The 24,567-nt window shown below is 44.7% G+C and overlaps 1 protein-coding gene across 1 annotated transcript; it reads left to right on the top strand.

The window, feature by feature from the left end:
- Positions 1-220: 220 nt before the first annotated feature.
- LOC310771309 (trafficking protein particle complex subunit 11-like) lies at positions 221-23,964 on the top strand (the record flags this gene model as incomplete). The annotated part of the gene is made up of 13 exons (XM_083663951.1): positions 221-351; positions 730-855; positions 960-1,153; positions 3,013-3,161; positions 4,794-4,915; positions 6,904-7,023; positions 9,246-9,311; positions 16,819-16,975; positions 18,158-18,269; positions 19,953-20,044; positions 20,582-20,715; positions 22,439-22,606; positions 23,645-23,964. Coding segments are annotated over 13 exons (1,616 nt in total), but the record flags the coding sequence as incomplete, so codon positions are not given.
- Positions 23,965-24,567: the final 603 nt, after the last annotated feature.

Below are 24,567 nucleotides of genomic sequence, written 5' to 3' on the forward strand. Positions count from 1 at the left end.
TTTCTCTGAACTCATTGAAAATAAAAATTTCAGAATCAGAATAACGTTATTGATCCTCGGGGGGAAATTGAGTAAATTGAGTTAGGGGGCGAGCCTGCAAGCATTTAATGAGTGACATTTATTAAAGAAGACATTGAACATCGCAAATTGATGTTATCGAACTGTTAAGACTATATGACGATTTTCCTTGAAGTAAACTCTCCCCTCCCTCTGACTCCAGTCCAGTGTAAAGCCAGGTTCCACTCTCCCAGTTTCCACGTGGACCAGCCCATCCAGCTCCAGGTTTTCCTCCGAGCCGACTGCCCGCATCCTGTCAGGTTCAACAAGCTGGCCGTCAGCCTCAGTAACCAGGTGCACGCGCACGCGCACACACACACACACACACACACACACACACACACACACACACACACACATATACACGCACGCACGCACGCACGCACGCACGCACGCACGCACGCACGCACGCACACACACACACACAGTCTAATAGCCAAACAAATACAGGAGCACTTACAGTCCCTGCTTATTAATAAAAAAAAATAAAAAAAAATCCAAACATGTGCAAAGTGCAAACTCATCAGAAATGGAGCGTAAAAAACCTGTAGTGTCTGTTTGGTTGAACATTTCTTCATGCTTAGCAATTCTGCTGTGTCAGCAACACCTGGCTCCGTTTGAAAATGTGTGTTTCTCCTAAATGTCTGGCCGTGTGTGTGTGTGTGTGTGTAGGAGTACAACCAGTGGTGTGTGGTGGAGTCGTCGGGCCAGGAGAGCATGTGCCTGTCGCCGGGGGCAACCAGATGCTACAACTTCAGCTTTGTGGCCAAGACCGAAGACGTGGGCAAGAAGATCGAGGTAGAGCAGGCCCACATACAGACCAATATACAGTCAGGAGGCAAAACAAACATTCTTAAGCTTGGCATTCATTGTGCTCTGTACTTGTGCGTGTGCGTGTGTAGATGACAGGTGTGGAGGTGATGCTGGGCAGTGACAGCAGGGGGCGCTGTGTGTTTGTGACCTGGAGAGGAGCAGGAGGAGACGCAGCCTCAGGCCACGAGGCACTGCAGGCCAGCCGCTCTGCCCGACCCAGAGCCCACACAGCCAGGGGGCGGGCCCAAGACTGGGACTGCATCAACATACAGCACAGCACCATGTAAACACACTCACACACACACACACACACACACACACACACACAGAGCCCACACACACACACACACACACAGAGCCCACACAGCCAGGGGGCGGGGCCAAGACTGGGACTGTGCGCGCCGTACGGTATCGGTCTCGGGAGTGAATAATCAGACTTGACTCAGTCTCGGATGAATTAAATGTATGGTACAATCAGAAGATGCGCCCGTCGGCGAGTGGGATAAGCCTGCTGCAGGTCAGCACCTCTCAGCACATACTAGCCTGACATATAAGTCAGTGGTCCACATATATCAATAAATACATAAATCAACTTGCAGGAACGTCACAGCAGCAACACGTGATGTGTGACCTGATAAAGCCTTTCACTTGTCTGACAAACATGTTGACTTGGACGTGCCTTACGTTCATTACTTTCCATGTTTCACTCACAACTGCTTTGAAGTGTTAGTGAACTGAGGTTAGCAGATAACACATTAACGTAACCCAGCCATTAGCCATGTGCCCGGCTCAGGCTACAGTTAGCAGACAGTTAGCGTGGTGCGTCCATTCATGTATTTTTCCGAAACCCATAGTAGTCAAATGTCCCATTGGACCGAGAAATACAAAGCCATTGTTGGCGAAGGTCCATTGGTCCAAACTCCATACAAAGCTGCCCTGGCTGCAGTCCAGCAGCAAAAGCCTGTGCCGATGACAGCCAGTAGCCATGTGCTTTGTGTTTACTTTCTGTTAACGTTCGTCTCGTCAATGAAAAATACACATACAATACGTCATAGTTTTTATGATCAGGATCTATTTTTAGCTCATCATTGTCTCGTCTTTGTCACGGAAAAAAAGGGCAAACGTTTTTATGCCTCCACCTGGCGATAGCCGTGGCTGAAGGCATTATATTTTCGGGTTGTCCGTCACAGGACGCCTCGATGGAATTGCTTCAAATTTGGCTCAAACATCCACTTGGACTCAAGGATGAACTGATTTGATTTTGGTGGTCAAATTTCAAGGTGACCTCAGGAACGTCATTTTCATGCTGGGTAATGCGATATCTCAGGAACGGTAAGAAACGGAACGTTGTTTTGTTTATTAAATGACCGTCTGCGAGATATAGTGTAATGAATTATACTTGACCACTTGTCTGTCCGTCGTCGGCGCAAAGTTATGGCCCGCGTTTCTCCGTTTTTTGTATGATGGCAACTTTAGAGAAATACTTTTGACCTGCTGGATTATATTGATTGGTCGCTCATCAGAAGCATGGATTTAAGACTCCTTTTCCACAGTTTTGAAGAACACCATAACTTTAACCAGGTGAGTGGTGATTGCTGCACGCCTTCCATCTGACACTGTAGCACTGTCCCGTTTATACTTTCATCTTCACCTCAAAACTCACAGTGCTCTGTGCCATCTCCCCCCCCCCCCCCCTCCCCCGCCAGTGAAATTCTACGTTACATTTATTTTCCCGTTGTTATTTTTTGTTCTCGCTTAAACCGAATGTTTTATGGTCACTCACGATTCAGTAGGTCACGGGTTGGCTTGGTTTGAGCCTTAAAACTCGTTATATAAGGATTTATCTAAATGTCTACGGAGAAAATGAATGCAGAACTTTACTTGCGCGACAATTTACGTCACGTGCCTTTTGAGCTATTACCATTATAAGTCCTTATTACATGAATGGGTAAAAAAAAAAATCTGTGTCCCACCTCTTAACTACTGGCCCATTTCAAGGGAGATTTTCCAACATCTTACACTTACAATGTGTTTTTCCCCTTCACATTACCCTGCAGGTATTACATTATCAGTTGCTACGTGCACTGCTCTGTTTGCCACAGAAATGTGGTGAGCTGGTTGTCTTTGTTCCTGTCTTGTTAGGATCATCTCCAGAGTCCCAAAGATCTGTGTGGAGCTGAGCCACCAGCCTCCTGCGCTCACCAACGAGATGTACTGCATCACCCTCACCGTCCAATCACAGGAGGAGGGCGTGGCCAGAGATGTTAAACTGACGGCCGGCCTCAAACCAGGTACGGTATACAGAACGAGCTGCAGTACAGCAGAAAGGACACAATTAATCCAATCCATGTTGGATTTGGCCAAGTGCAATATCCAATGGCAGGAGCAGCTGGAATTTAATGAAGGTAAAAGTGTGGTGCTTCAGAGATGCCCCGGCCTACAAATCATATTGTCCAGTCGTAAGGTAACATGCTTGTTTGTTACAGACTCCAGCAAAAATCACATCATTTATATATGTGGGACTATATTTAGTGGAAATATTGCATCCCCACTAAAATCGGGAGAACATCTTCTGTACCGTCATGGTAAGGAGAACCTGTTTTTGTCTTGCCAAACTCCATGGTAACATCGTGTGTATGTTTTGTGTTGATTGGTCTTCATGGTAGCATTAGGTGCTTTCAGACTAAAGGCCGTTTCACACAGATGCGGTGCGGAGGCGGAATGCGGTACGAAATTCCGTGCGAATCTTCCGCATTGCAACCTATACACACAGGTCCGGTGCGAATTATTTGCAGTCCCACGTTCATTTTCCGCAGCGGAAAAACAGTGTTCAATGTAACCAGTAGTTAGTGTCCCTCCTGGGCTCCCGTCTAGTAGGACAGCACCACCTACCCGCAAGCGCAAGCTAGCTACTAGTCGGCTAACGTCAGACAGACAGACAGACAGACACAGCAGCGAGACAAGCCATGAAAAGAAACTGGAGGCAGGGAAATTTCCATCAGTTGAAAAAACAATGAGAAGAGAAAATGGAAGCAGTAGCAGCGGACCCCAAATTTGATGCTAAACTGATAGTTAGCACTTGGATACAAGTGGCTAACATTAGCTCCATCCATTTACAACAGTGGTTTACAACGTTAGCAAGTAGCAATTTGTTACACAACAGCTACATTACCATCTTCAGTGGATCCCAGCTGCTGGGCGAATTGAAGATCTATTGTCGTTGATTTCGGTGTTGATCGTCATGGTGGTTGTCATATAAAATAAAATTGGATGTTGAGAAACCAAATTGATTAGCCGGGGGGTTTGGCAAGAGTAGTGGAGGTATGACATCAGCTGTAAACAAAGGATTTCATTGGTCAAACGTATTTTCCGCAGGTGTTTCCGTGCAGACGTCAATGTCCATTCGGAAAAATAAAATGCCGCATGAATGTTCGGCCGCGGTGTGCAAGCTTCAATTACAACTAATTAAAACATCTTTTTGCGAATGTCCGTGTCAATTATTCACACGGAGATCCGCACCGGTGTGAAACGGCCTTAAACAGTTCTGCGGACTCCCTGAGAGGAACTGCCCAGTGGGGAGGTTTCCAGAGAACTACATACCTCCAAGGGCTTTTTTCTGTTTGCAGTCGCCCCGCCAATAGGAACCATAGGAATGCTGAAGTGAGGCCGGTGGTTAGCATGCTAAACGCTGCTATTGTAGTAGCTTGACAGCAAAGCATAAAACACTAATGAGGGTTTCCAAATTCCAATCGTGGAAGTTGGAAACCCTCATTAGTGTTTTGCTTGCACCTGTGTTTACCCTGCCTTTTCGACACAAAATGTCCCCCGTGAGAAGGGTCTATTGTATCCTAGCACTATGAAAAGGTTCCTGCGGTCCCAAAGCACCGATTGTGTGTATGCGTTGTTTTGATTGGTGTCTCCAGGCCAGGATGCCAACCTGAGCCAGAGCACCCAGGTGACGCTCAGCGGCTCCACAGTGTGTGACGACACAGACCCTGCCCTGCTGCCTGACATCCCTGTGGGAGACCTCCACCCAGGCCAGAAGGTACACACACACACACGCACACGCACACGCACACACACACACACACACACACACACACACACACACACACACACACACACACACATAGGGCTGTGTATAACGCACAGAGCAACGGCCTGGAACAGAGGAAATAGGGCCATGTGTAATGCATGGATTAACGTCCTGTAAATAGCTGACTTCCTGCCACGCAGTGCATCATATCCTTATTATCTGATCCTGCTGTATTCACCTCTCTCAGCCTGCTGCGCTTTGCTGTGTCACCTTTAACTACGCTATGCATTTGAACCTATCGCCCACAGTGAGCAAGGTTTTCCCACGAGGACCAGGAAGTAACCCTGAAAACTGTAATTCCTCGCATGGCCACTTGAGGCAGGGCTCAGAAGTCCCGTCGTTCCTGACCGTTCACCCCCATGTTAAAATGCCTGGCCCTTAACTCATTGAGTGCCAATGACGACTAAAGTCGTCAATTCAAATAGTAACGTAGAGTGCCAATGACGACTAAAGTCGTCAATTGCGTTTTTTGACGGTGGGACGTGGATCAAAGCCTGATGCATCTCCTGAAAAAATATGGGGGATGTTGAAGGTGTATAAGCTATTTTACGGACCCATTAGGTGGCGACAGTGCTCTCCAGATTAGAGAAAGGTGAGGAAAAAAACAGAGAAGAAGCCATGGGGAAACGGAAACCGATGCATGCTGTAACGTTAGCTGTGCCTGTGAACATCAGCCAATCTGCTCCCACAATTGAGCCTTTCTGTCTGTTGCGATAGCCCCTCCACATGATTAGTTGCCAGAAAAGGAGCACCCGACAGCCGACACCAGTGTCTTTCTGAAAAGATAAATTATTCTCAGCTGGAAGCACTGGGAGCCGGCGACAAAAACGGCGGAACGCTGTGAAAATAGGCTGGATGCAGCCAGCGCACTTTGAAACGTGCAGCGGAAAATTCAGAGCAGAGAGCCACCAGAGACACTCCCACGGAGGAGGGGTTTGCAGTTGAGGGGGGTGGGGCACGCAGGGCACCATACAACACCGACCCAGACAGCAGGCTCGATGGACAGATTGGCAAACACAAGCTGGAATATCTGATGCCCACCAGCAGTAAATCAAGACCAGCAAGAAGGTGTAGGGTCTGCGCACGCAGGGGCCAGCGCTGCTGGTTGCAGCTAAAAAATATTATTTTGCCATCTGTTTTATTGAAGGAAATTATTTTTGAGGTGTCACTACATCAGAAAATATTAGGTTCAGGGTCAGTGATGTGCTTGAAATGCTTCATTTCACAAAAGGCTCATTATCTCAGCTTCTAGTTTGAAACGTCTGTTTTTGCTGAAACCAACCTATCTTCTCCTGCTGATAACTAAAGAAGGGAAAATGATATCAATAAACTTTTTTTTGCTGATGATACAAGATAGTCTCATCGTTCTTTGGGCGTGTTCGGTGTTTACATAGTAATATCACACAATATTCTGTGGGTCTTGAGAAATCACTGAAAACGCTCTGAAAGGGCTGGCACTGGGAGCATCCGTTTTCCAAAAGTGGCTGGCACTCAATGAGTTAACATGGTTTTGGTCTATATAGTTAATTTCACCTTTTCATAACAACTGTAGGGGCGTCATTTTTTTTATAACTCGCCCGTTTGGAGTAAAATAGACGATAGGAAAGGGGGTGATTGACAGATCACCTGTCCAGTGATCGCGCAGCTTGCCGATCACGGACCAATACCAGGCGGAGCTGCGGCTCTGGGGCTCTGGGAAACTCCCATCTCACGTGAGGAGGTGCAGACGGACTCAACCCATTCCCTCCCACTCTGCTGACGAAAAATCAAGATGGCGACGGTCCAATGTTTGAACTCCAAACGGGAGCCCAAAATCAATGGGACAGCTCTGTCCATCCTTTTTTAGGTCAGTGGTCAGTCACCCACCTACCTGCCTACATGTTCAGCTCCCCAAATGGCAAAAACAATAGTAATCCAGTATGTGCATTTGTCTCCAGGTGGAGAGGTGTGTGTACGTGAGGTGTGTAACGACTGGGCCAAGGGTCTTCCTGTTCCACGTGGCCTACAGCATCGACACCACTGTGGAAGGACAACCCATCAGCTGCAAGTGTCACAAGGTAAAGCAGCAGCCAGGTAAAGCAGCAGTAAGGTAAAGCAGCAGTAAGGTAAATCAGCAGCCAGGTAAAGCAGCAGCCAGGTAAAGCAGCAGCCAGGTAAAGCAGCAGCGAGGTAAAGCAGCAGCCAGGTAAAGCAGCAGCCAGGTAAAGCAGCAGCCAGGTAAAGCAGCAGCCAGGTAAAGCAGCAGCCAGGTAAAGCAGCAGCCAGGTAAAGCAGCAGCCAGGTAAAGCAGCAGCCAGGTAAAGCAGCACTAACACCAGGTGTATTTTCACCCGGAGAACCAGGCTTGCTAAACCAGCCTATGGGGGTGCCACTAAGCATGATGGGGCCACGACGTACAGACTGAACTTAATGGAGCAATGTGTTTTCAAGCACCCCGAGTTTGAGAAAGGAAGCTATTTCAGGGGTACAGTACAAATGTGGGACTTTAACTTTACTATGATCTAAAATGATGCAGTAAAAATGCTTGATTTTGAGTTGCAGGAAAGCTTTGCTGCTTTGTATCATTACAAGGTCAGTCATATATGCAGATGGGCAGCCTTGACCTTCTCTTCATGTTTCTCCTGCACTGAGCGCTCTGCACTTTATTCCAGCACTTCTGTATCAGAATGATGCGTTAGGCGTTTCTTTTCATTCTTTCTGTGTGCGCACATCCGCGGAGAATCGCATCGAGCCTTAACTCATTGAGTGCCAATGACGTCTAAAGACGTCAATTCAAATAGTAACGTAGAGTGCCAATGACGTCTAAAGACGTCAATTGCGTTTTTTGACGGTGGGACGTGGATCAAAGCCTGATGCATCTCCTGTAAAAATATGGGGGATGTTGAATGTGTAAAAGCTATTTTACGGACCCATTAGGTGGCGACAGTGCTCTCCAGATTAGAGAAAGGCGAGGAAAAAAACAGAAGAAGCCGTGGGCACTGGGCACACGGAAACCGATGCATGCTGTAACGTTAGCTGTGCCAATCTGCTCCCACAATTGAGCCTTTCTGTCTGTTGCGATAGCCCCTCCACATGATTAGTTGCCAGAAAAGGAGCACCCGACACGAGCGTCTTTCTGAAAAGATAAATTATTCTCAGCTGGAAGCGCTGGGAGCCGGCGACAAAAACGGCGGAGTGCTGTGAAAATAGGCTGGGTGCAGCGCACTTTGAAACGTGCAGTGGAAAATTCAGAGCAGAGAGCCACCAGAGACACTCCCACGGAGGAGGAGTGTGCAGTTGAGGGGGGTGGGGCACGCAGGGCACCATACAACACCGACCCAGACAGCAGGCTCGATGGACAGACAGATTGGCAAACACAAGCTAGAATATCTGATGCCCACCAGCAGTAAATCAAGACCACGCAGGGGCCAGCGCTGCTGGTTGCAGCTAAAAAATATTATTTTGCCATCAAAATTCCTTTGTTTTCGCTCTTTTATTGAAGGAAATTATTTTTGAGGTGTCACTACATCAGAAAATATTAGCTTCAGAGTCAGTGATGTGCTTGAAATGCTTCATTTCACAAAAGGCTCATTATCTCAGCTTCTAGTTTGAAACGTCTGTTTTTGGTGAAATCAACCTATCTTCTCCGGCTGATAACTAAAGAACGGAAAATGATATCAATAAACTTTTTTTGCTGATGATACAAGAGAGTCTCATCGTTCTTTGGGCGTGTTCGGTGTTTACATAGTAATATCACACAATATTCTGTGGGGCTTGAGTTATCACTGAAAACGCTCTGAAAGGGCTGGCACTGGGAGCATCCGTTTTCCAAAAGTGGCTGGCACTCAATGAGTTAATGACTCAGACCAGCTGGTGTTTCTGCAGGCAGACAAATGGAGGATATTTCTCTGTGTGGAAAACATATAGAGAAGGTCAGCACTGTCCATCTGCTTATATTACTGAGATTATAATGATATACAAAGTGGGTTAAAAATCGCAAACCCTTCCTTTAATATGCAGCTTGTCCTACAGTGTATCAGTCATTTCCAGGATTTTTTCTCTTTTATTGCACCCCATAATCAAAGAATAAAGTAATGTCCCTTACAATTTAGTGTAACTTTTTAATGTACAACGCTAAAACCTCTCTCTGGGGGGCGAAGACGCCTTTGGGGTGCCAACAATTCCTCTATGCAGGAAAAGCCTTGCTGTCCCAACCTGTATTTGAAGAAGCACTGATCTAGAGTCAGTGCTGACGCTGAGCACTACCTCCTCTGATTGACTCCTCCCTTTTCTCTTGCAGGATGAGACTGTTACCATAGAGACCGTGGTCCCATTCGAGGTGTCTGTCAAGTTTGTGTCCACCAAGGTCTGTAGCTGATGCTTTATAGCACAAGTGTGTCAGTGTTTGTCTGTGAGTCTTTTAGCTTTTGGCTCAACAATGTTCATCCATGTTTCTGAGTCTAATGATCTAAAACACTGTTCTTTTAGATTGTCTCAGATAGAGATGAAACTATTCAAATTTAAAATTGTATTCTTATCACGATTATAATGACCAAATGTATCGCTGTTATAAGTATTTATTATCACGGTATCTATTATAAAAGGGAGCAATGTTTGTTTATTTCAATTTTTGTCCGACTGATGATGTCATAGGAGGCATTGTGACAGTGATGTGTCATAAGACTGATGATGTCATCAGTGATGTCATAAGAGCAAAATCATCTTATGACATCACTGATGACATCATCAGTCTTATGACGTCACTGATGACATCAGTGATGTCACAATGCCTCCTATGATATCAGTGGGACAAAAATGTAAACAAACAAACAGACATTGCCCACTTGCTGGTAGAGCTGCCGAAAATAATCGATTCAGAGATGCATCGCGATGCTTAACACATTCAGTGCCAAGGACGTCTGTGGACGTCCTAAAAAAAAGTAACGTTCAGTGCCAAGGACGTCTGTGGACGTCCTAAAATCATAATTCATATTATTCCATAATTCTTCTGTTTAAGGTCGTACCCAGCCAGTGAGCATGAATCCCTTCAAGGGATCACACGGCGCCACCTTAAAAATCACATCGCAGCTGCGCAGTGCAGCCACGTTAAAACCTTGCGACGCTCAGAGGCTCTTTGTAGAGTAGGTTGGTCAGTAGCAGTAGCATTAGCAGTATCCGTAGCAGAAGAAGAGAATAGATTTATAGCATTTAGTAGCATTTAGTAGAATTTAGTAGCATAGCGATTTTAGATTAGTTTGTGAGATTGTGTAGTGAGTGGATTCGAGTGCTTGGTGTGAGGTGAGTGCGTGCGTGGGTGGGTTGTGTCGGGTGTGTCTGAGTGTGCTAGCGAGTGTGCCTGTGTTAGATTTAGCAGTTAGCATTTAGCGTTAGTTAGGTCAGGGTAGATAGCATCTGTGTAAAAAAAAACAAAAAAACAAAAAAAAATTGTCTGTGTGTCTCTGTCTGTCTGTCTGTCTGTCTTGTGTGTCTGTTTTGTTAGACTAGCGTTAGTGTTAGACTAGCGTTAGACTAGCGTTAGTCTTAGATTAGCGTTAGTGTACAGTTAGACTAGCGTTAGTTAGATTAGCTGTCATGCCCAAGGCCAGGCGTAAGCGTGGTGGGCCGCTCCCAGGGCCTGGTCAGCTCACACTGCAACAGGCTCTCAGCCGTGCTGTTCGGGAGAGAGATCTCCCTGAAACAGACACGGATGAGCCCGAGGAGACGGCTTCATCATCTCCTGATGACGCCAGAGATGAGGAATGGCAGCCCCCTGGCCCTGGACCTAAGAGGCGAACATTCTTGGAGGAGGCGGCTTCCAGAGGTTAGAACCTACATATAGGCTATAGATAGCCTACTTTATTGATCCTTTACAGGAAACTATTACTACTAAAGCTGTAAATGCCAGACGATTGTATGCATAGATGACTTCTCGATTGTTGACAAAAATGTGATATTGTAAGTTCTGATATTGTAAGTCGATTTGAATAAAAGCGTCTGCCAAATGCCGTAATGTAATGTCTAATAATAAAAAGAAGCAGGAGAAAAATAGGAGGTAGAAATGTAAAAAATAAAATAAACACACCCACACACCTTTTATTATTCATCAATTTATTTTCGTCAACACAAAGCTTGGTAAGAATAACGATCCTGCAATTAGTTAGCATACTAATAATACCATGTAAAATATTCAATTTCAGAGTTGGAGCACAGCTCGGAGGAAGAAGACGACGACGTCACACGTCCCCCCAGCGTCACACGTCGTGCGCGCTTGAGCTCCAGTGATGGTGAGATGAAGGCCATTTTAGAATTACAATTATTCATCTGATATTGAAAACAAACTTTTTTTCCTTCAAGAAATGTCAATATATTTTTATAAACTCACTTTTACTATACAGAAGAGTCGGAGGAGGAGGAGGAGGAGGAGGAGGAGGAGGAGGAAGAAGAAGAGCAACATCTGCCGGCATCTTCAAGCAAAAGAGGTGAGAAGATTATTGGATTTTGTCAAAAAGACAGCTTGTTTACATATCACAATTGTCTGAAGAAAAACCTTTTATTTCATTGTTTTCAGCGGGCAAGTCTCGTCCCTCCCTGGATCCTCCGAGCTGGCGGGATATGGCTGACTGGAGCCCCAAAACGCTGCCATTCACCGCAGTGCCAGGTCCCAGTGCGGCAGCATCACTGCAGTCCGACAAGCCTGTCGACTTTGTGGAACTGTTCCTCTGCGACGAGCTGCTGTTGCTCATTGTTGATCAGACCAACAAGTACGCTGAACAGTGTATTGCTGTCATAGAGGAGCTGCGTCTGCCATACTCCAGGGTAAACGCCTGGCAACCGCTGACCCTGGTGGAGCTGAAGCGGTTTCTGGGATTGCTTTTCCTTACTGGCATCGTCAAGAAGCCGAGTTGGGCCGAGTATTGGTCTGTTGATCTGGCGCTTGAAACACCATACTTCGGGAGCACAATGCCACGCAACAGGTTCCAGCTCATTTGGCGGTTTCTCCACTTCAGCGACAATCGGGAGGTCGATGGCAGCGACCGGCTCCACAAGGTTCGTCTCGTCCTTGATCTGCTCCTCTCCAAATTCAAGGAGCTGTACCAGCCGTCACAAAACATCTCGGTGGATGAAGGGATGCTGCACTTTCGAGGACGTTTACGTTTCCGTGTCTACAATCCTGCCAAACCCACCAAGTACGGAATCAAGAGTTACATTCTGTGCGATTCAGCCAATGGTTACTGCTACGCCATGAAGCCATACTGTGGAACTCACAGTACCCTGCAGGACACCGTGCGCTTCCTGATTGCCGGCCTCGAGGGGTTTGGATATCGCTTGTGGATGGACAACTTCTACAACAGCGAGTCAATGTGTCGTCTTCTCCTCGGCCTCCAGATCCACTCAGCTGGCACACTCCGTGTCAACAGGGGAGAACCGCCGTCCATCCGCGAGGTAACCACGTCTGACCTGGCAGTAGGTGAACACCGCGCTCGTCACAATGACACAGTGATGGTCCTGGCATGGCGAGACAAACGCATCGTCCGGATGATTTCGACGTTCCACCAGGATGAGATGACAACTGTGGCGGTGAGACAAAAAGGAAACAGTGAGAGAGTCCCCCAGAGGAAGCCAGCATGCGTGGTGGAGTACAACCAGTACATGAGTGGTGTGGATCGCCTGGACCAGAAGATCTCCTATTACCCCTTCATCAGGAAGACTTCAAAATGGAGCTCTAAGTTCGTCATGTACCTGATGCAGATCGCAATGAGCAATGCTTTCATTGTGTACAGGGCACGCAACCCAACGACCAGCTGCAGAACCCTAAAAGACTTCATCCTGTCTGTGCTCAAGTCCTGGACCGCAGATCCCCCTCCTCCTCCAGCCCCTCCCCAACCTCCTCTTCCAGGAAGAGCACCAGCCCACCCACGCAAAAGGTCCGCTTCAGCGAGGCTGGATGTGGACTTCGCGGGGCACGTGCCACTGCCAGTGGCAGACCCAGCCACCAAAACAATATATCGAAAATGTGCACACTGCGCAGCCAAGGGACAACGAAAAGAAACCAAGTACGTTTGCCCTGGCTGTGACCACGTACCTCTCTGCCTCTACCCGTGCTACTTTGAGTATCACTCACAGTGATACTTTCCCCGACCCCCCCCCCCCACCCCCGCTTCAGCCAGTGATGCAGTGTTTAGTTTAGTTTAGTTAGTGTCAACGAGTGTGTGGGCAGTCCATCAAGCTTTATTATGTTTATTTGCTTTGACAGTTGAAAAGTAGAGACACTGGAGAGAAAGCTGTAGCGGGATTCAGTCCTTCAAGACTACAGTAACGTTACCTCCAAACACAAACTGCCTGCTGTCTGACTGTTGTCAAGCCGTCCAATAGCAGTGTCATTACTGTAACAAGAATAGTAGCAGTTGTAACACAGTAATAGCATCAGTCATGTGTATGCCTTTTTTTCATAAAATGTGTTGGTTCTTTTGAAAAAAAAAAAAAAAAAAAAGCTGGAATCAAATATTTGTAGAAAATAAATGGAAGATTCTTTTCACATACTTGTTGTTATTGACTTGAGTTGAGTTTCCAACCTTTCGTTTGAGGTATTGCATTTTGTTCAACTCTAAGCAGAATTTATTCTGTGGGCTATTATGAAAATACTATGCATAAAAATGTGTTTTAGTTGGAAACTACTTTGAAGGTTTTTTTGAAGAAAAGAATACACTGCATGAAATGTTGTGGTGGAATATTTGATTGTTACACACCAAATGAAAGCTTAGGAAGTCTACTTTCATCATCAAAAAAAAAAAAGTTGATATCATGTTTCTTTATGGAGAGATGGCCTGCAACATACACCTTGATGCCATAAAAAGCAGCGTCTTGAAGTTGGACTAAGCGGTGTTCAAATATTTGTAAAAAATAAATGAAACATTCTTTTTACATACTTTTTCCCCCAAGGTAAAGTAGACATTCCAACCTTTCATTTAGGAATAGCATTTTATCAAGCAGAATTCATTCTGTGGGCTATTATGAAAATACTATGCATAAAAATGTGTTTTATTTTGAAACTACTTTGAAGGTTTTTTTGAAGAAAAGAATACACTGCATGAAATGTTGTGGTGGAATATTTGATTGTTACACACCAAATGAAAGCTTAGGAAGTGTACTTTCATCATCACAAAAAAAAAAGTTGATATCATGTTTCTTTATGGAGAGATGGCCTGCAACATACACCTTGATGCCATAAAAAGCAGCGTCTTGAAGTTGGACTAAGCAGTGTTCAAATATTTGTAAAAAATCAATGAAACATTCTTTTTACATACTTTTTCCCCCAAGGTAAAGTAGACATTCCAACCTTTCATTTAGGTATAGCATTTTATCACACTTGAAGCAGAATTCATTCTGTGACCTTTGTTTACATAAAAGTGTGTTTATCTCGGAAAGTAAAAAAAAACAGCAGAAAACCCTTGAAAGTGCTCTTCCTGCAGAGGCTGTCATTTCATAATGGAACTGTCTAGAAACAAAATTTCTTCTTTGAGAGAAGCAGGAGTGTCCAATGTTTCATTTGAGTCCAGTCCTGTCAATATACCCCTAATAGAAAAAATTATATAGCTGTTTTCAACTGAATGGAAGTGAACCTGGCACAGGCTCCAGACAATTTTACTGAAGCGCTGTGGCACTGAATGTGTTAATAGGACGATTCTGAATCGATTAACAAATATCAAAAATCGATTATTTATTTATTTATTTATTTTTTATAATGAAATAAAATAGAATGTAAGTACATGCAGTTGTTTATTTTAATTATGGATCATAATACAATGCAATTCCAAATGCACTTTTATTTTAAAAGTAGCCACACAGTGAGAAAAAAGAAAGTGAGAAAAAATAAATCATGTATTGCGGAAAAAGTTTTTTGATTGATTGATTGATTTATTTGGTGAAAAAAGTCACAGACCTTTCACCGAGGATAAAAACACAATAAGGCCTTGCGGCTTATTTCCATTGCGGTCCTCAGTGATGCATCGATTTAAGATGCATCGTATAATCGAATCGAATCGAATCGTAGACTTGTATAATCGTATCGAATCATGAGATCAGTGAAGATGCACAGCTCTACTTGCTGGGGCACGCACACACGCACACTCACACACACACACACTCACACACACACACACACACACACACACACACACACACGCACACGCACATGTAAAATTAAGGGGCACACACACACACACATGTAAACTTAAGGACAATAACATTTTGTGAGCAACACACCCACGCACGCCAATAGAGGAGGCGAGGCCACGCAGCAGCCAAGCTTCATTATGCAAGCTGCAGGGCGAGGCCACGCAGCAGCCGAGCTGCGTATGCCAGCTGCAGGGCGGGAATAGCGACTAGGAATTGAGTGTGCCAGATGCCTAGTTGTTAAAATGTGCTGAAAATGTTCAAAAAGTACTGATAATACGCTCAATAATAATAAGTTATAAGTTTTATATTGAAAACTCCAGATTCACCATGTTTTTCAAAGCACTGTAATCACGGTAACACGGTTTATCATTAAACTGGTAATCATTTCATCCCTAGTCTCAGATGAGAAAGCGATTGCTTGTGTTACCATGTATTCACACTAGGTGTGTCAGGATTCGATTTGACTTTCAATTTAAACTACTCCTTAAAGTACTCGTTTGCCAGAGGTAATAACTTATGCAGTAATAATAATAACTCAAACTGCCAAAAAAAAGACAGTGGCTTTTTGCAGGTGAAGAAACTCAAGCTGTTGTTTTAAAGTACCCTTCTGCCATCTAGTGGTTGCCTGGGTCCAGACCTTCCAATCCGCCCACTCCACTGAGTTGAGTTGTGGCTGCTTCTGCTTTAGCATCATGCTATGCAACAGGGATTTCTTGGGGTGAAAAAAGGATTAGTCTATCAGCGTAGGGGACTAATGTTTAGCCAATCAGTGTCAATAAACAGCACAAACACATCATGAGTGATAAGAGATCATTATTCATTTATCCTATGTTTCTTTTAGATTTTAAATAAATAGGCCTACAGATTTTGGAAATTTAGACTGAGATTACACATTACTTCCACTCGCAAACAAGACATGCAGGTTTTATTGAGTTTATAAACTACTATAGGCTCGTGGAGGCAGAAACTGCTGTTCAAAGAAATTAAATGACTGATGTGAATAAAAGTGGTAACGTTAGACAGTCCTTCAGTAACAGACTAATATCCAACACGGATTTTTGATTCTGACATACAGTAAAGCTCCGCTATAATTAATACACTTTGATGTGCGCTTTGAATTAATGTGGAAATAGGCGTGTCTGGCGCTGTCCATATTGCATTGTGATTGGCTAGTTCTTATAAACCACGCCTCTTTCGTGGGCACGAGCTCCTGTGCACGCGCATTTTCATGTGCACGAGCTCAGAGCTGGTTAGGGAAATCCTAAATTGACAGACCCAGCTGATAACCTCCTTCGTGGTATCTTTTAGCTAGCTTTTTAGTCAAACCAGATCAAGGGGACAGATCCTGGATCTGTTGATCTCCATTCGTGGTACACGCCCTAGCTCAGACAAGTGGCTCATTTATAAACAGCCTCTCAGAGCCAATCAGGACACTGCTATTTCACATTTTCCCAGGTTGGTCCAGCCTACATTAGTTAACCCTTTACTGGCTGTTTATGATGAGAATTTGTCATTTCTATTGGGTCACCTGTGACTAGTCAACTACCTTTTGGGAGTAGTCGATGACTGGGTGTGAATGCCCTAGTTTACAGGGTGAGTCATTGGATTGGGTGATGGCAGGGATCACTTCTGTCTTGATGACTGATTTAATGAATTAAATTATTATGATTACGGTATATCTGCTTGTATCTTTGAAGTTTGAGCCGTTGGAGCGGGTAGCAGTGGACATCCCCTTCCTGTTGATGAGCGACCTGCTGTCGTCGTCTCCTTGGCCCCTCCTGCTGGCCGCCTCCTCTCTGCAGCTGGTTACCATGACGAGCAGCACCCCCCAGCTCCACTCACAGCTACAACAAGGTATCTGTTTATTTTATATATCTTATATATATATATATATATATAATTTATTTCTTCATTTATTTATAATGATCCCCATTAGCTGACGCCTAGACGACAGCTAGTCTTCCTGCGGTCCAAGACAACAACACATGCTACATGACAGACATACAAAGAAAATGAAATCAAATACAAAGAATCAAAAGCAACACACTAACGAATAAGAATAAAACATCCATCTATCCATCCATCTTCAACCGCTTATCCGGGGTCGAGTCGCGGAGGTAGCAGTTCCAGCAGGGGACCAGCAGGGGACCCCAGACTTGCCTTTCCCTGGCCACATTAGCCAGCTCTGACTGGGGGATCCCGAGTCGTTCCCAGGCCAGCGTGGAGATATAATCTCTCCACCTAGCCCCTCGCTCTGCCCCGTGGTCTCCTCCAAGCTGGACGTGCCTCCAGGAGGGATCCTTACCAGATGCCCCAACCACCTCAACTGACTCATTTTCTATGCAAAGGAGCAGCGGCAGAATTAAAAGGGGGTGGGGGGAAACAAGGATTAAAAAATGCACACACACACACACACACACACACACACACACACACACACACACACACACACACACATATATATATATACACAGAACCGTTCCAAAAAATTTGAATATCATGGAAATACCATGGATGACCGTGAGCTTCAGCGGATTGTCAAGCAAAGACGATTAAAAAATTTGGCGGAGATTCAGAGGGAGTGGACTGAGGCTGGAATCAGTCATAACTGAGAAGTAACTGTTGATTTTCTTCACACTATTCTAATTTCTTGAAATACTGTTTTGGGGGTTTTGTGGAGCTGTAGGCCAAAATTATGAAAAATGAAACGAATCAAGGCTAGAAATATTTCACTTTGTGTGTAATTAATCTATAATCTATGTGTGTGTGTGTGTGTATATATATATATATATATATATATATATATATATGCTTCATTGCAAAACTACCTAGATTTTGTTGATGTCGGGGCACACTATATGATCTTTAGGTATATTATTAAGGCTGGGGTTCACGTCAGTGCCTGATCACCCTGTCACAGATTATTTTCCAATAATTATCGTCTCGGTGTGTGTGTGTGTGTGTGTGTCTGTGTGTGTGTGTGTGTGTGCGTGTGTGTGTGTGCGCGTGTGCGTGTGTGTGTGTGTGCGCGTGCAGTGGTTCTACAGACAGGCGAGTGTGCCAGCGAGTGTTTCTGTCTCCAGTGTCCACCGGTCACCAACGGCAACAACACTGTGGCTACAGGACAGTACTTGATATCATGGAGGAGGTACACACACACTCACACATACTGTACATACTGTATGCACATGAAAATGCACAAAACACATTTCTAGATCATGTATCAAGAGATAGACCATAATATATCCTCCCTTTGTCCATGCTTGGCTGTATAAACTCGGTTAAGAGGTTCCACTATCTTTGTCAAAACATTCCCATCTTCCTTACATCGGCTTTCTTCAAAGAACTGGGCTCCATAATTCTGTCCTACATCTGGAACTATAAGAACCATAGAATTTCAAAAATTCACTTGCAAAAACCCAAGTCTGAAGGAGGGCTGACCTTACCAGTGTTTAGGCACTGCTACTGGGCTGCCAATGTTTTGGCGGCAAGGGACCCCTGTGGCTAAAACTGGAGGTCAGCTCTAATGCCAACTCCTCCCTGCCAGCCATGTTATTTTCTAAGCTAGAGACGCCTGGGGCTTTAAATAATTTAGCTTTTATTATGAAAAACTCTGTCAGGATCCTGAGCCAGGTTAGGTGCATTTTGAGTATATACCAGATGTTTCTGTTCATACAGAAAACAATCAACTGCACCAAAGATGGATCTATCCCAACAGATCATCTTATCAAAACAGCACATAGTTAATGAGGGGAGAGACAGAGCACTGATTTCTAACCCCACATAGGATAAGCAATAACCACGCCCTGTGGCGCCGGGATTGGCCAGGAGCAACACTGGAGGGCACGCAGCCCAGCGATTTCATGAACCAACTGAATAGCTCTTGAGAACGGACAGCGATTTCGAGAGCGGACATTGAAATGAATTATGGTCACCTACCTTCCTTAGCATAGTAATAATAATAATAAGCATAATAATTGTAATCTACACAATGTACACAATCTACAAAAACATGCAATAATATAAACGGTCTTGTGTTCACGTTCATAGCTCATATAATATAATGTATCATATCGTTAATTTCAAGCTCAATTCTTACCCAGAGAAAAGGTACAGCACTGAAAATGTAACAAGCAATAGTTTTTTAAACATCTTTATTTTAAAAGATGAAAAACCCCAGGTGCTTTAGTCCCAAGCTTCAATGCTCCTGGCCAATCCCAGCGCCACAGGGCGTGGTTATTGCTTATCCCATCTGGACGGCACGGTGGCTCAGTGGTTAACACTGTTGCCTCACAGCAAGAAGGTCCCGGGTTCGAACCCCGGTCGTCCCAGGTCCTTTCTGTGTGGAGTTTGCATGTTCTCCCCGTGTCCGTGTGGGTTTTCTCCGGGTGCTCCGGTTTCCTCCCTCCACCAAAGAAAGACATGTATGTTAGGGTTAATACTCCTGTCAGTGCCCCTGACCAAGGTACTGGCAAAAGAACTGGAGTTGGTCCCCGGGCGCTGCACAGTGGCTGCCCACTGCTCCTAGTTCTAGGAAGGTTCCTAGTAGAGGATGGGTCAAATGCAGAGGATGAATTTCCCCAAGGGGATAAATAAAGGATAACTTAACTTAACTAACTATGTGGGGTTAGAAATCACGCAGCACATAGAGACAGAGCACATAGTTAATGAGGGGAGAGACAGAGCACATAGAGAAGTCCCACTGAGGCTGGATTTGAATTTTTTTATTATTTTGCAACAGAATTGATAACCTTGTTTTAAAGACCCATGAGACATGTTTGATACAGTTAAAAAATAGCATGTGAACTTTATTGTACCCTTCTGTTAACAGACAGTCGTCCGGTCCAGACAGTCCTCTGGTCCAGACCACAGTGACTCTGCCTCATGTCATGCTGGAGACGGTCCCTCTATACGTCCATGCTGGTCAGTATAATATGTTGCTGCAATGAATAGTTTTTACACTCCATGTCCGTATGCCTACTGCCTATAGATTATACTATACTATACTATACTATATTATACTATATTATACTATATTATACTATACTATACTATACTATCTACTGCCTAGCCATTTATGACACGTTATGCTTATGTAGAAATGTTGCAAATACATGCCAGATATTGAGTCAAACTCACAAAAAGACGTTTCAACACTTGATACATTTGCCGTTAGTTATCTTCCTACTTCTTATCTCTGTATATTGATGTAACCGCTACGCTGCATACAGACACTAAGACAAATTCCTCGTATGTAACTTGCATACTGTGGCAATAAAAGTGATTCTGATTCTGATTCTGATATATTAACCATATTTCCATATGCCTGTGTGTGTGTGTGTGTGTGTGTGTGTGTGTGTGTGTGTGTGTGTGTGTGTGTGTGTGTGTGTGTGTGTGTGTGTGTGTGCGTGCGTGCGTGCGTGCGTGCGTGTGCGTGCATGCGTGTCTGTGTGTGTGAAGAGCTGCCATCGTTTGGGCGGGTCAGAGAGTCTCTGGCGGTGCGGTACCACATCCAGAACAGAACGTCTCTGGTCCAGGAGGTGGAGATGGCTGTGGAACCCTCTGATGCCTTCATGTTCTCTGGACTCAAACAGGTGAGCTGAGACTCCAGTCCACTGTTAAAGGGACAGTTCACCCTAAAATCCAAAAGTGCTATTTATCCATATAGATCATTTTGTGTTAGTTGCCTGAGTTTTGGAGATATCGGGCCTAGAAATTCCTGCCTTCCCTCCAATACAATGGAACTGGATGACACTCGGCTTGTTGTGCTCAAAGCACACACAAAATACATTTCAAAAACTCAACAGCAACGTCTCTTTCCAGAAATCATGACCCGGTTGCTCAAGATAATGCACAGACCTTGTTATGAGCAGTTTAATGTCGGAACTATTTTCTTTCAACCAAACTACACCCACTAGCTGCTAGCTAGTTCCTACATGAAACTGCAGCTACCAGCAGCTAGCTAGCAGCTAGTGGGTGTAGTTTGGTTGAAAGTGGTAAATGGTAAATGGCCTGCATTTATACAGCGCTTTTATCCAAAGCGCTTTACAGTCAGTAGGTACATTCACCCATTCATACACCGATGGTGGCAGGCTGCCACGCAGGGTGCTGGCACACCAACGGGAGCAATTTGGGGTTCAGTGTCTTGCCCAAGGACACTTCGACATGCAGACTGGAGGAGCCGGGAATCAAACCACCGACCTCTTTCATCCAAAGCGATTAGTGATGACCCGCTCTACCTCCTGAGCTACAGCCGCCCCCAACAAGAACATTGTTCCTACATGAAACTGCTTACTATAGAGAGCTCCAGGAACGAGTCCGGAAATCATCGATGCTAACAGCCCTGGTTCTTCACAGTTTTCGCCTATGGTAGTTTTGAATGGGTTTTTGGCGCGATGCTTCTAACAATCTCTCTGGGCAACGCTGGCTTAATCAAATGCGAACCAGTGTTTAGTAATATCATCTTCACACATGAAGACCACTTTTATGAGTTTTGAAGCTTTTATGTGCCGTTAAAAGGGTGGCTAGCTAGCAAACGGCTAAATGAGACTACAATGTCGACGCGGATATTATACGTCATCACGAGTGAACGCGGAAATTCTTTCTCTCGCAATCAATGCGTGGACGCCTATGCGACAGTGTGTAGTTCTGGATTAGCTTAGCACAAGCTTTTTACCTCTAGGGCTCGCAGTTACGCTTCAAAACTCATGAAAGTGGTCCTCATGTGTGAAGATTATCCCGCTGAACCTTGGTTCGCGTTTGATTAAACTTGCGTTGCCCACAGACATTATTTGAAGCATCGCGCCAAAAACCCATTCAAAAATCCCATAGACAGAAACAGTGAAGAACCAGGAAGTTCGGGACTTCCGCATTCAGCCTACAAAAATACGTCATCCCTGGAGCTCTCTATAAGGTATGTAGATTACATTGAGCAACCAGGATATGATTTCTGGAAAGAGACATTCCTGTTGAGTTTTTCAAACTTTTCAGGGAGAAACAAAGTTATGGTGGACTGTTTTTTAACATTTCAGAAAGTCCAAAGCCGCTTTTGAACTGACATTGAATCGATTATGCTACAGCATAACAGACGACAGCATTATGTTACCAAATCTGCTTCCATCCTAAATTGGGCGAAATTGGTCTCAAATTGGATCTGGATTGTTGTCACCCTGCAGTAATTTAGTCACAAATAAATACATGGACAGAAAGATGCATTAAACTGTGTGTCTGCCTGCTGACGTGCTCTCGTGTGTGTGTGTGTCTGTGTGTGTGTACTTATGTGTGTGTGTGTGTGTGTGTGTGTGTGTGTGTGTACAGGTGCGTCTGCGTATCCTGCCCGGCTCCGAGCAGCAGATGCTGTATAACTATTACCCTCTGATGGCCGGGTATCAAACCCTCCCCCAGCTGAACATCAGCCTGCCCCGCTGCCCCACTGCCAGCCCACACACACTGCGCCGCTTCCTGCCCCAACGCATCTTTGTCAAGGTACACACACACACACACACACACACACACACAGAGTGTGGCACTTCCTGCCCCAACGCATCTTTGTCAAGGTACACACACACACACACACACACACACACACACACACACACACACACTGCGCCGCTTCCTGCCCCAACGCATCTTTGTCAAGGTACACACACACACACACACACACACACACACACACACACACACACACACACACAAAGAGTGTGGCACTTCCTGGCCCAACGCATCTTTGTCAAGGTACACACACACACACGCACACACACACACGCACACACACACGCACACACACACACACACACACACCAACCCCACCCAGGGCTTCAGCCATAACACCTCTTTCTAATATATACATTACACACACTTAGAAGGCTGTGCGCCCCCTGGTGAGTAGCCTTTGTACCACCGCGGTTTGGTGTTTAATTAAGGCCCCATTCAGCAACTTTTCCAAGTTTTGCTATTGGGGAAACAGCGTCCTCTGGGTGCAATAGCATCGTTATCGATATCGCCGTTCAACGTCAACAAAACACAGCGCCAGAAAGCTCCATGTACATGTTGTGACATCGGGTACTCACCACATGATGAAATAATAATCCATTCTTACGTGAAACGTCATTTTCGTAGCAAATCCACAGGAGTTACTTCCTTGTTTTCATGAACACAACGCTCCCGCTGTAGAGCGCATGCGCGCATCTTGCCTCCGGGACGCAGCCAGGTACACAACTGCTTAGTCCCAGGAGAGGCCTTTAGAGGGCGCTGTGTGACCAATAGAGGTGACATTTCACTGTACCATCAATGACTAAAGAGCTGTTATATTAAGGTGAAAAGGTTATTGATTGGGGCTTTAATACTGCAGGCCATTTGGTAAAAATTTAATTGCGGACCATCTATGTATACACTTTCATACTCCATAATGTACACACACATACACAGAAACAAAGTCGATTTCACATCTTAATGAGTAATAAAATGGCAGATGCTGATTGGTTGGATTTGTATTTGCATGTTTGTTTTTTGTTTGCTTTTCAGCCTCAGGGTCGACAGTTGGACGATGATTCCATCGCCGCCGCCTGAGATCAACACATTGACACGGCGTGGCTTTTCCTGAGATCATTCTTCAACAGCAGCGTTACAGTAACATGACAGTTAATCATTATTCTAACAGCAGCGTTACAGTAACATGACAGTTAATCATTATTCTCCTGTGTGATTCCTCTAAGATGACGTTAACACAATTTGTTTCATGTTTTTCTGTAAAAGCAGAATTGTTGAAAGTCAGCCGAGACAGGAGACATTTGATTCCAGTATTTGTGTTCTGATTAATAAGTAATAAATGGACGTGATCATGACTGAACACTGATCATTGAACTGATACACTGCCTGTGTGAGTGTATCAATCATGCATGTATCAATATGTATCAATCACATGTTAATTATATCAAAAGTTGAGCCTACTTGAGTGTGATATTACTAATGCTTAACATTTAAACTGTCACTAAAAATGTCATTAGAGTTTAATTAAATATTAATGATGTAAAATATGTCCTAACTTGACCTTACATTTGTGTGTTAAGTTTGTTTTCACTGGGCGCTTGTTACATTGTGGAGGTTGTCTTGAAAAAGCCACTTTGTTTCACCAGTACTAATTGCTTTCAGGAATGCTAACAAGTAACACATATTCCCAATATTGAGTAGTACCTGGAAAAGAAAAAAACAAGAGAATAAAATGTTAAAAGGTGCTATTGATAACATCAAACATCAAAGACATGTATGTTAGGGTTAATACTCCTGTCAGTGCCCCTGACCAAGGCAATGGCGAAAGAACTGGAGTTGGTCCCCGGTCGCTGCACTGCGGCTGCCCACTGCTCCTAGTTCTAGGAAGGTTCCTAGTAGAGGATGGGTCAAATGCAGAGGATGAATTTCCCCATGGGGATAAATAAAGGATAACTTAA

The sequence above is a fragment of the Poromitra crassiceps genome (assembly GCF_964638095.1).
Source record: "Poromitra crassiceps genome assembly, contig: HAP1_SCAFFOLD_512, whole genome shotgun sequence".
Lineage (NCBI taxonomy): Eukaryota > Metazoa > Chordata > Actinopteri > Beryciformes > Melamphaidae > Poromitra > Poromitra crassiceps.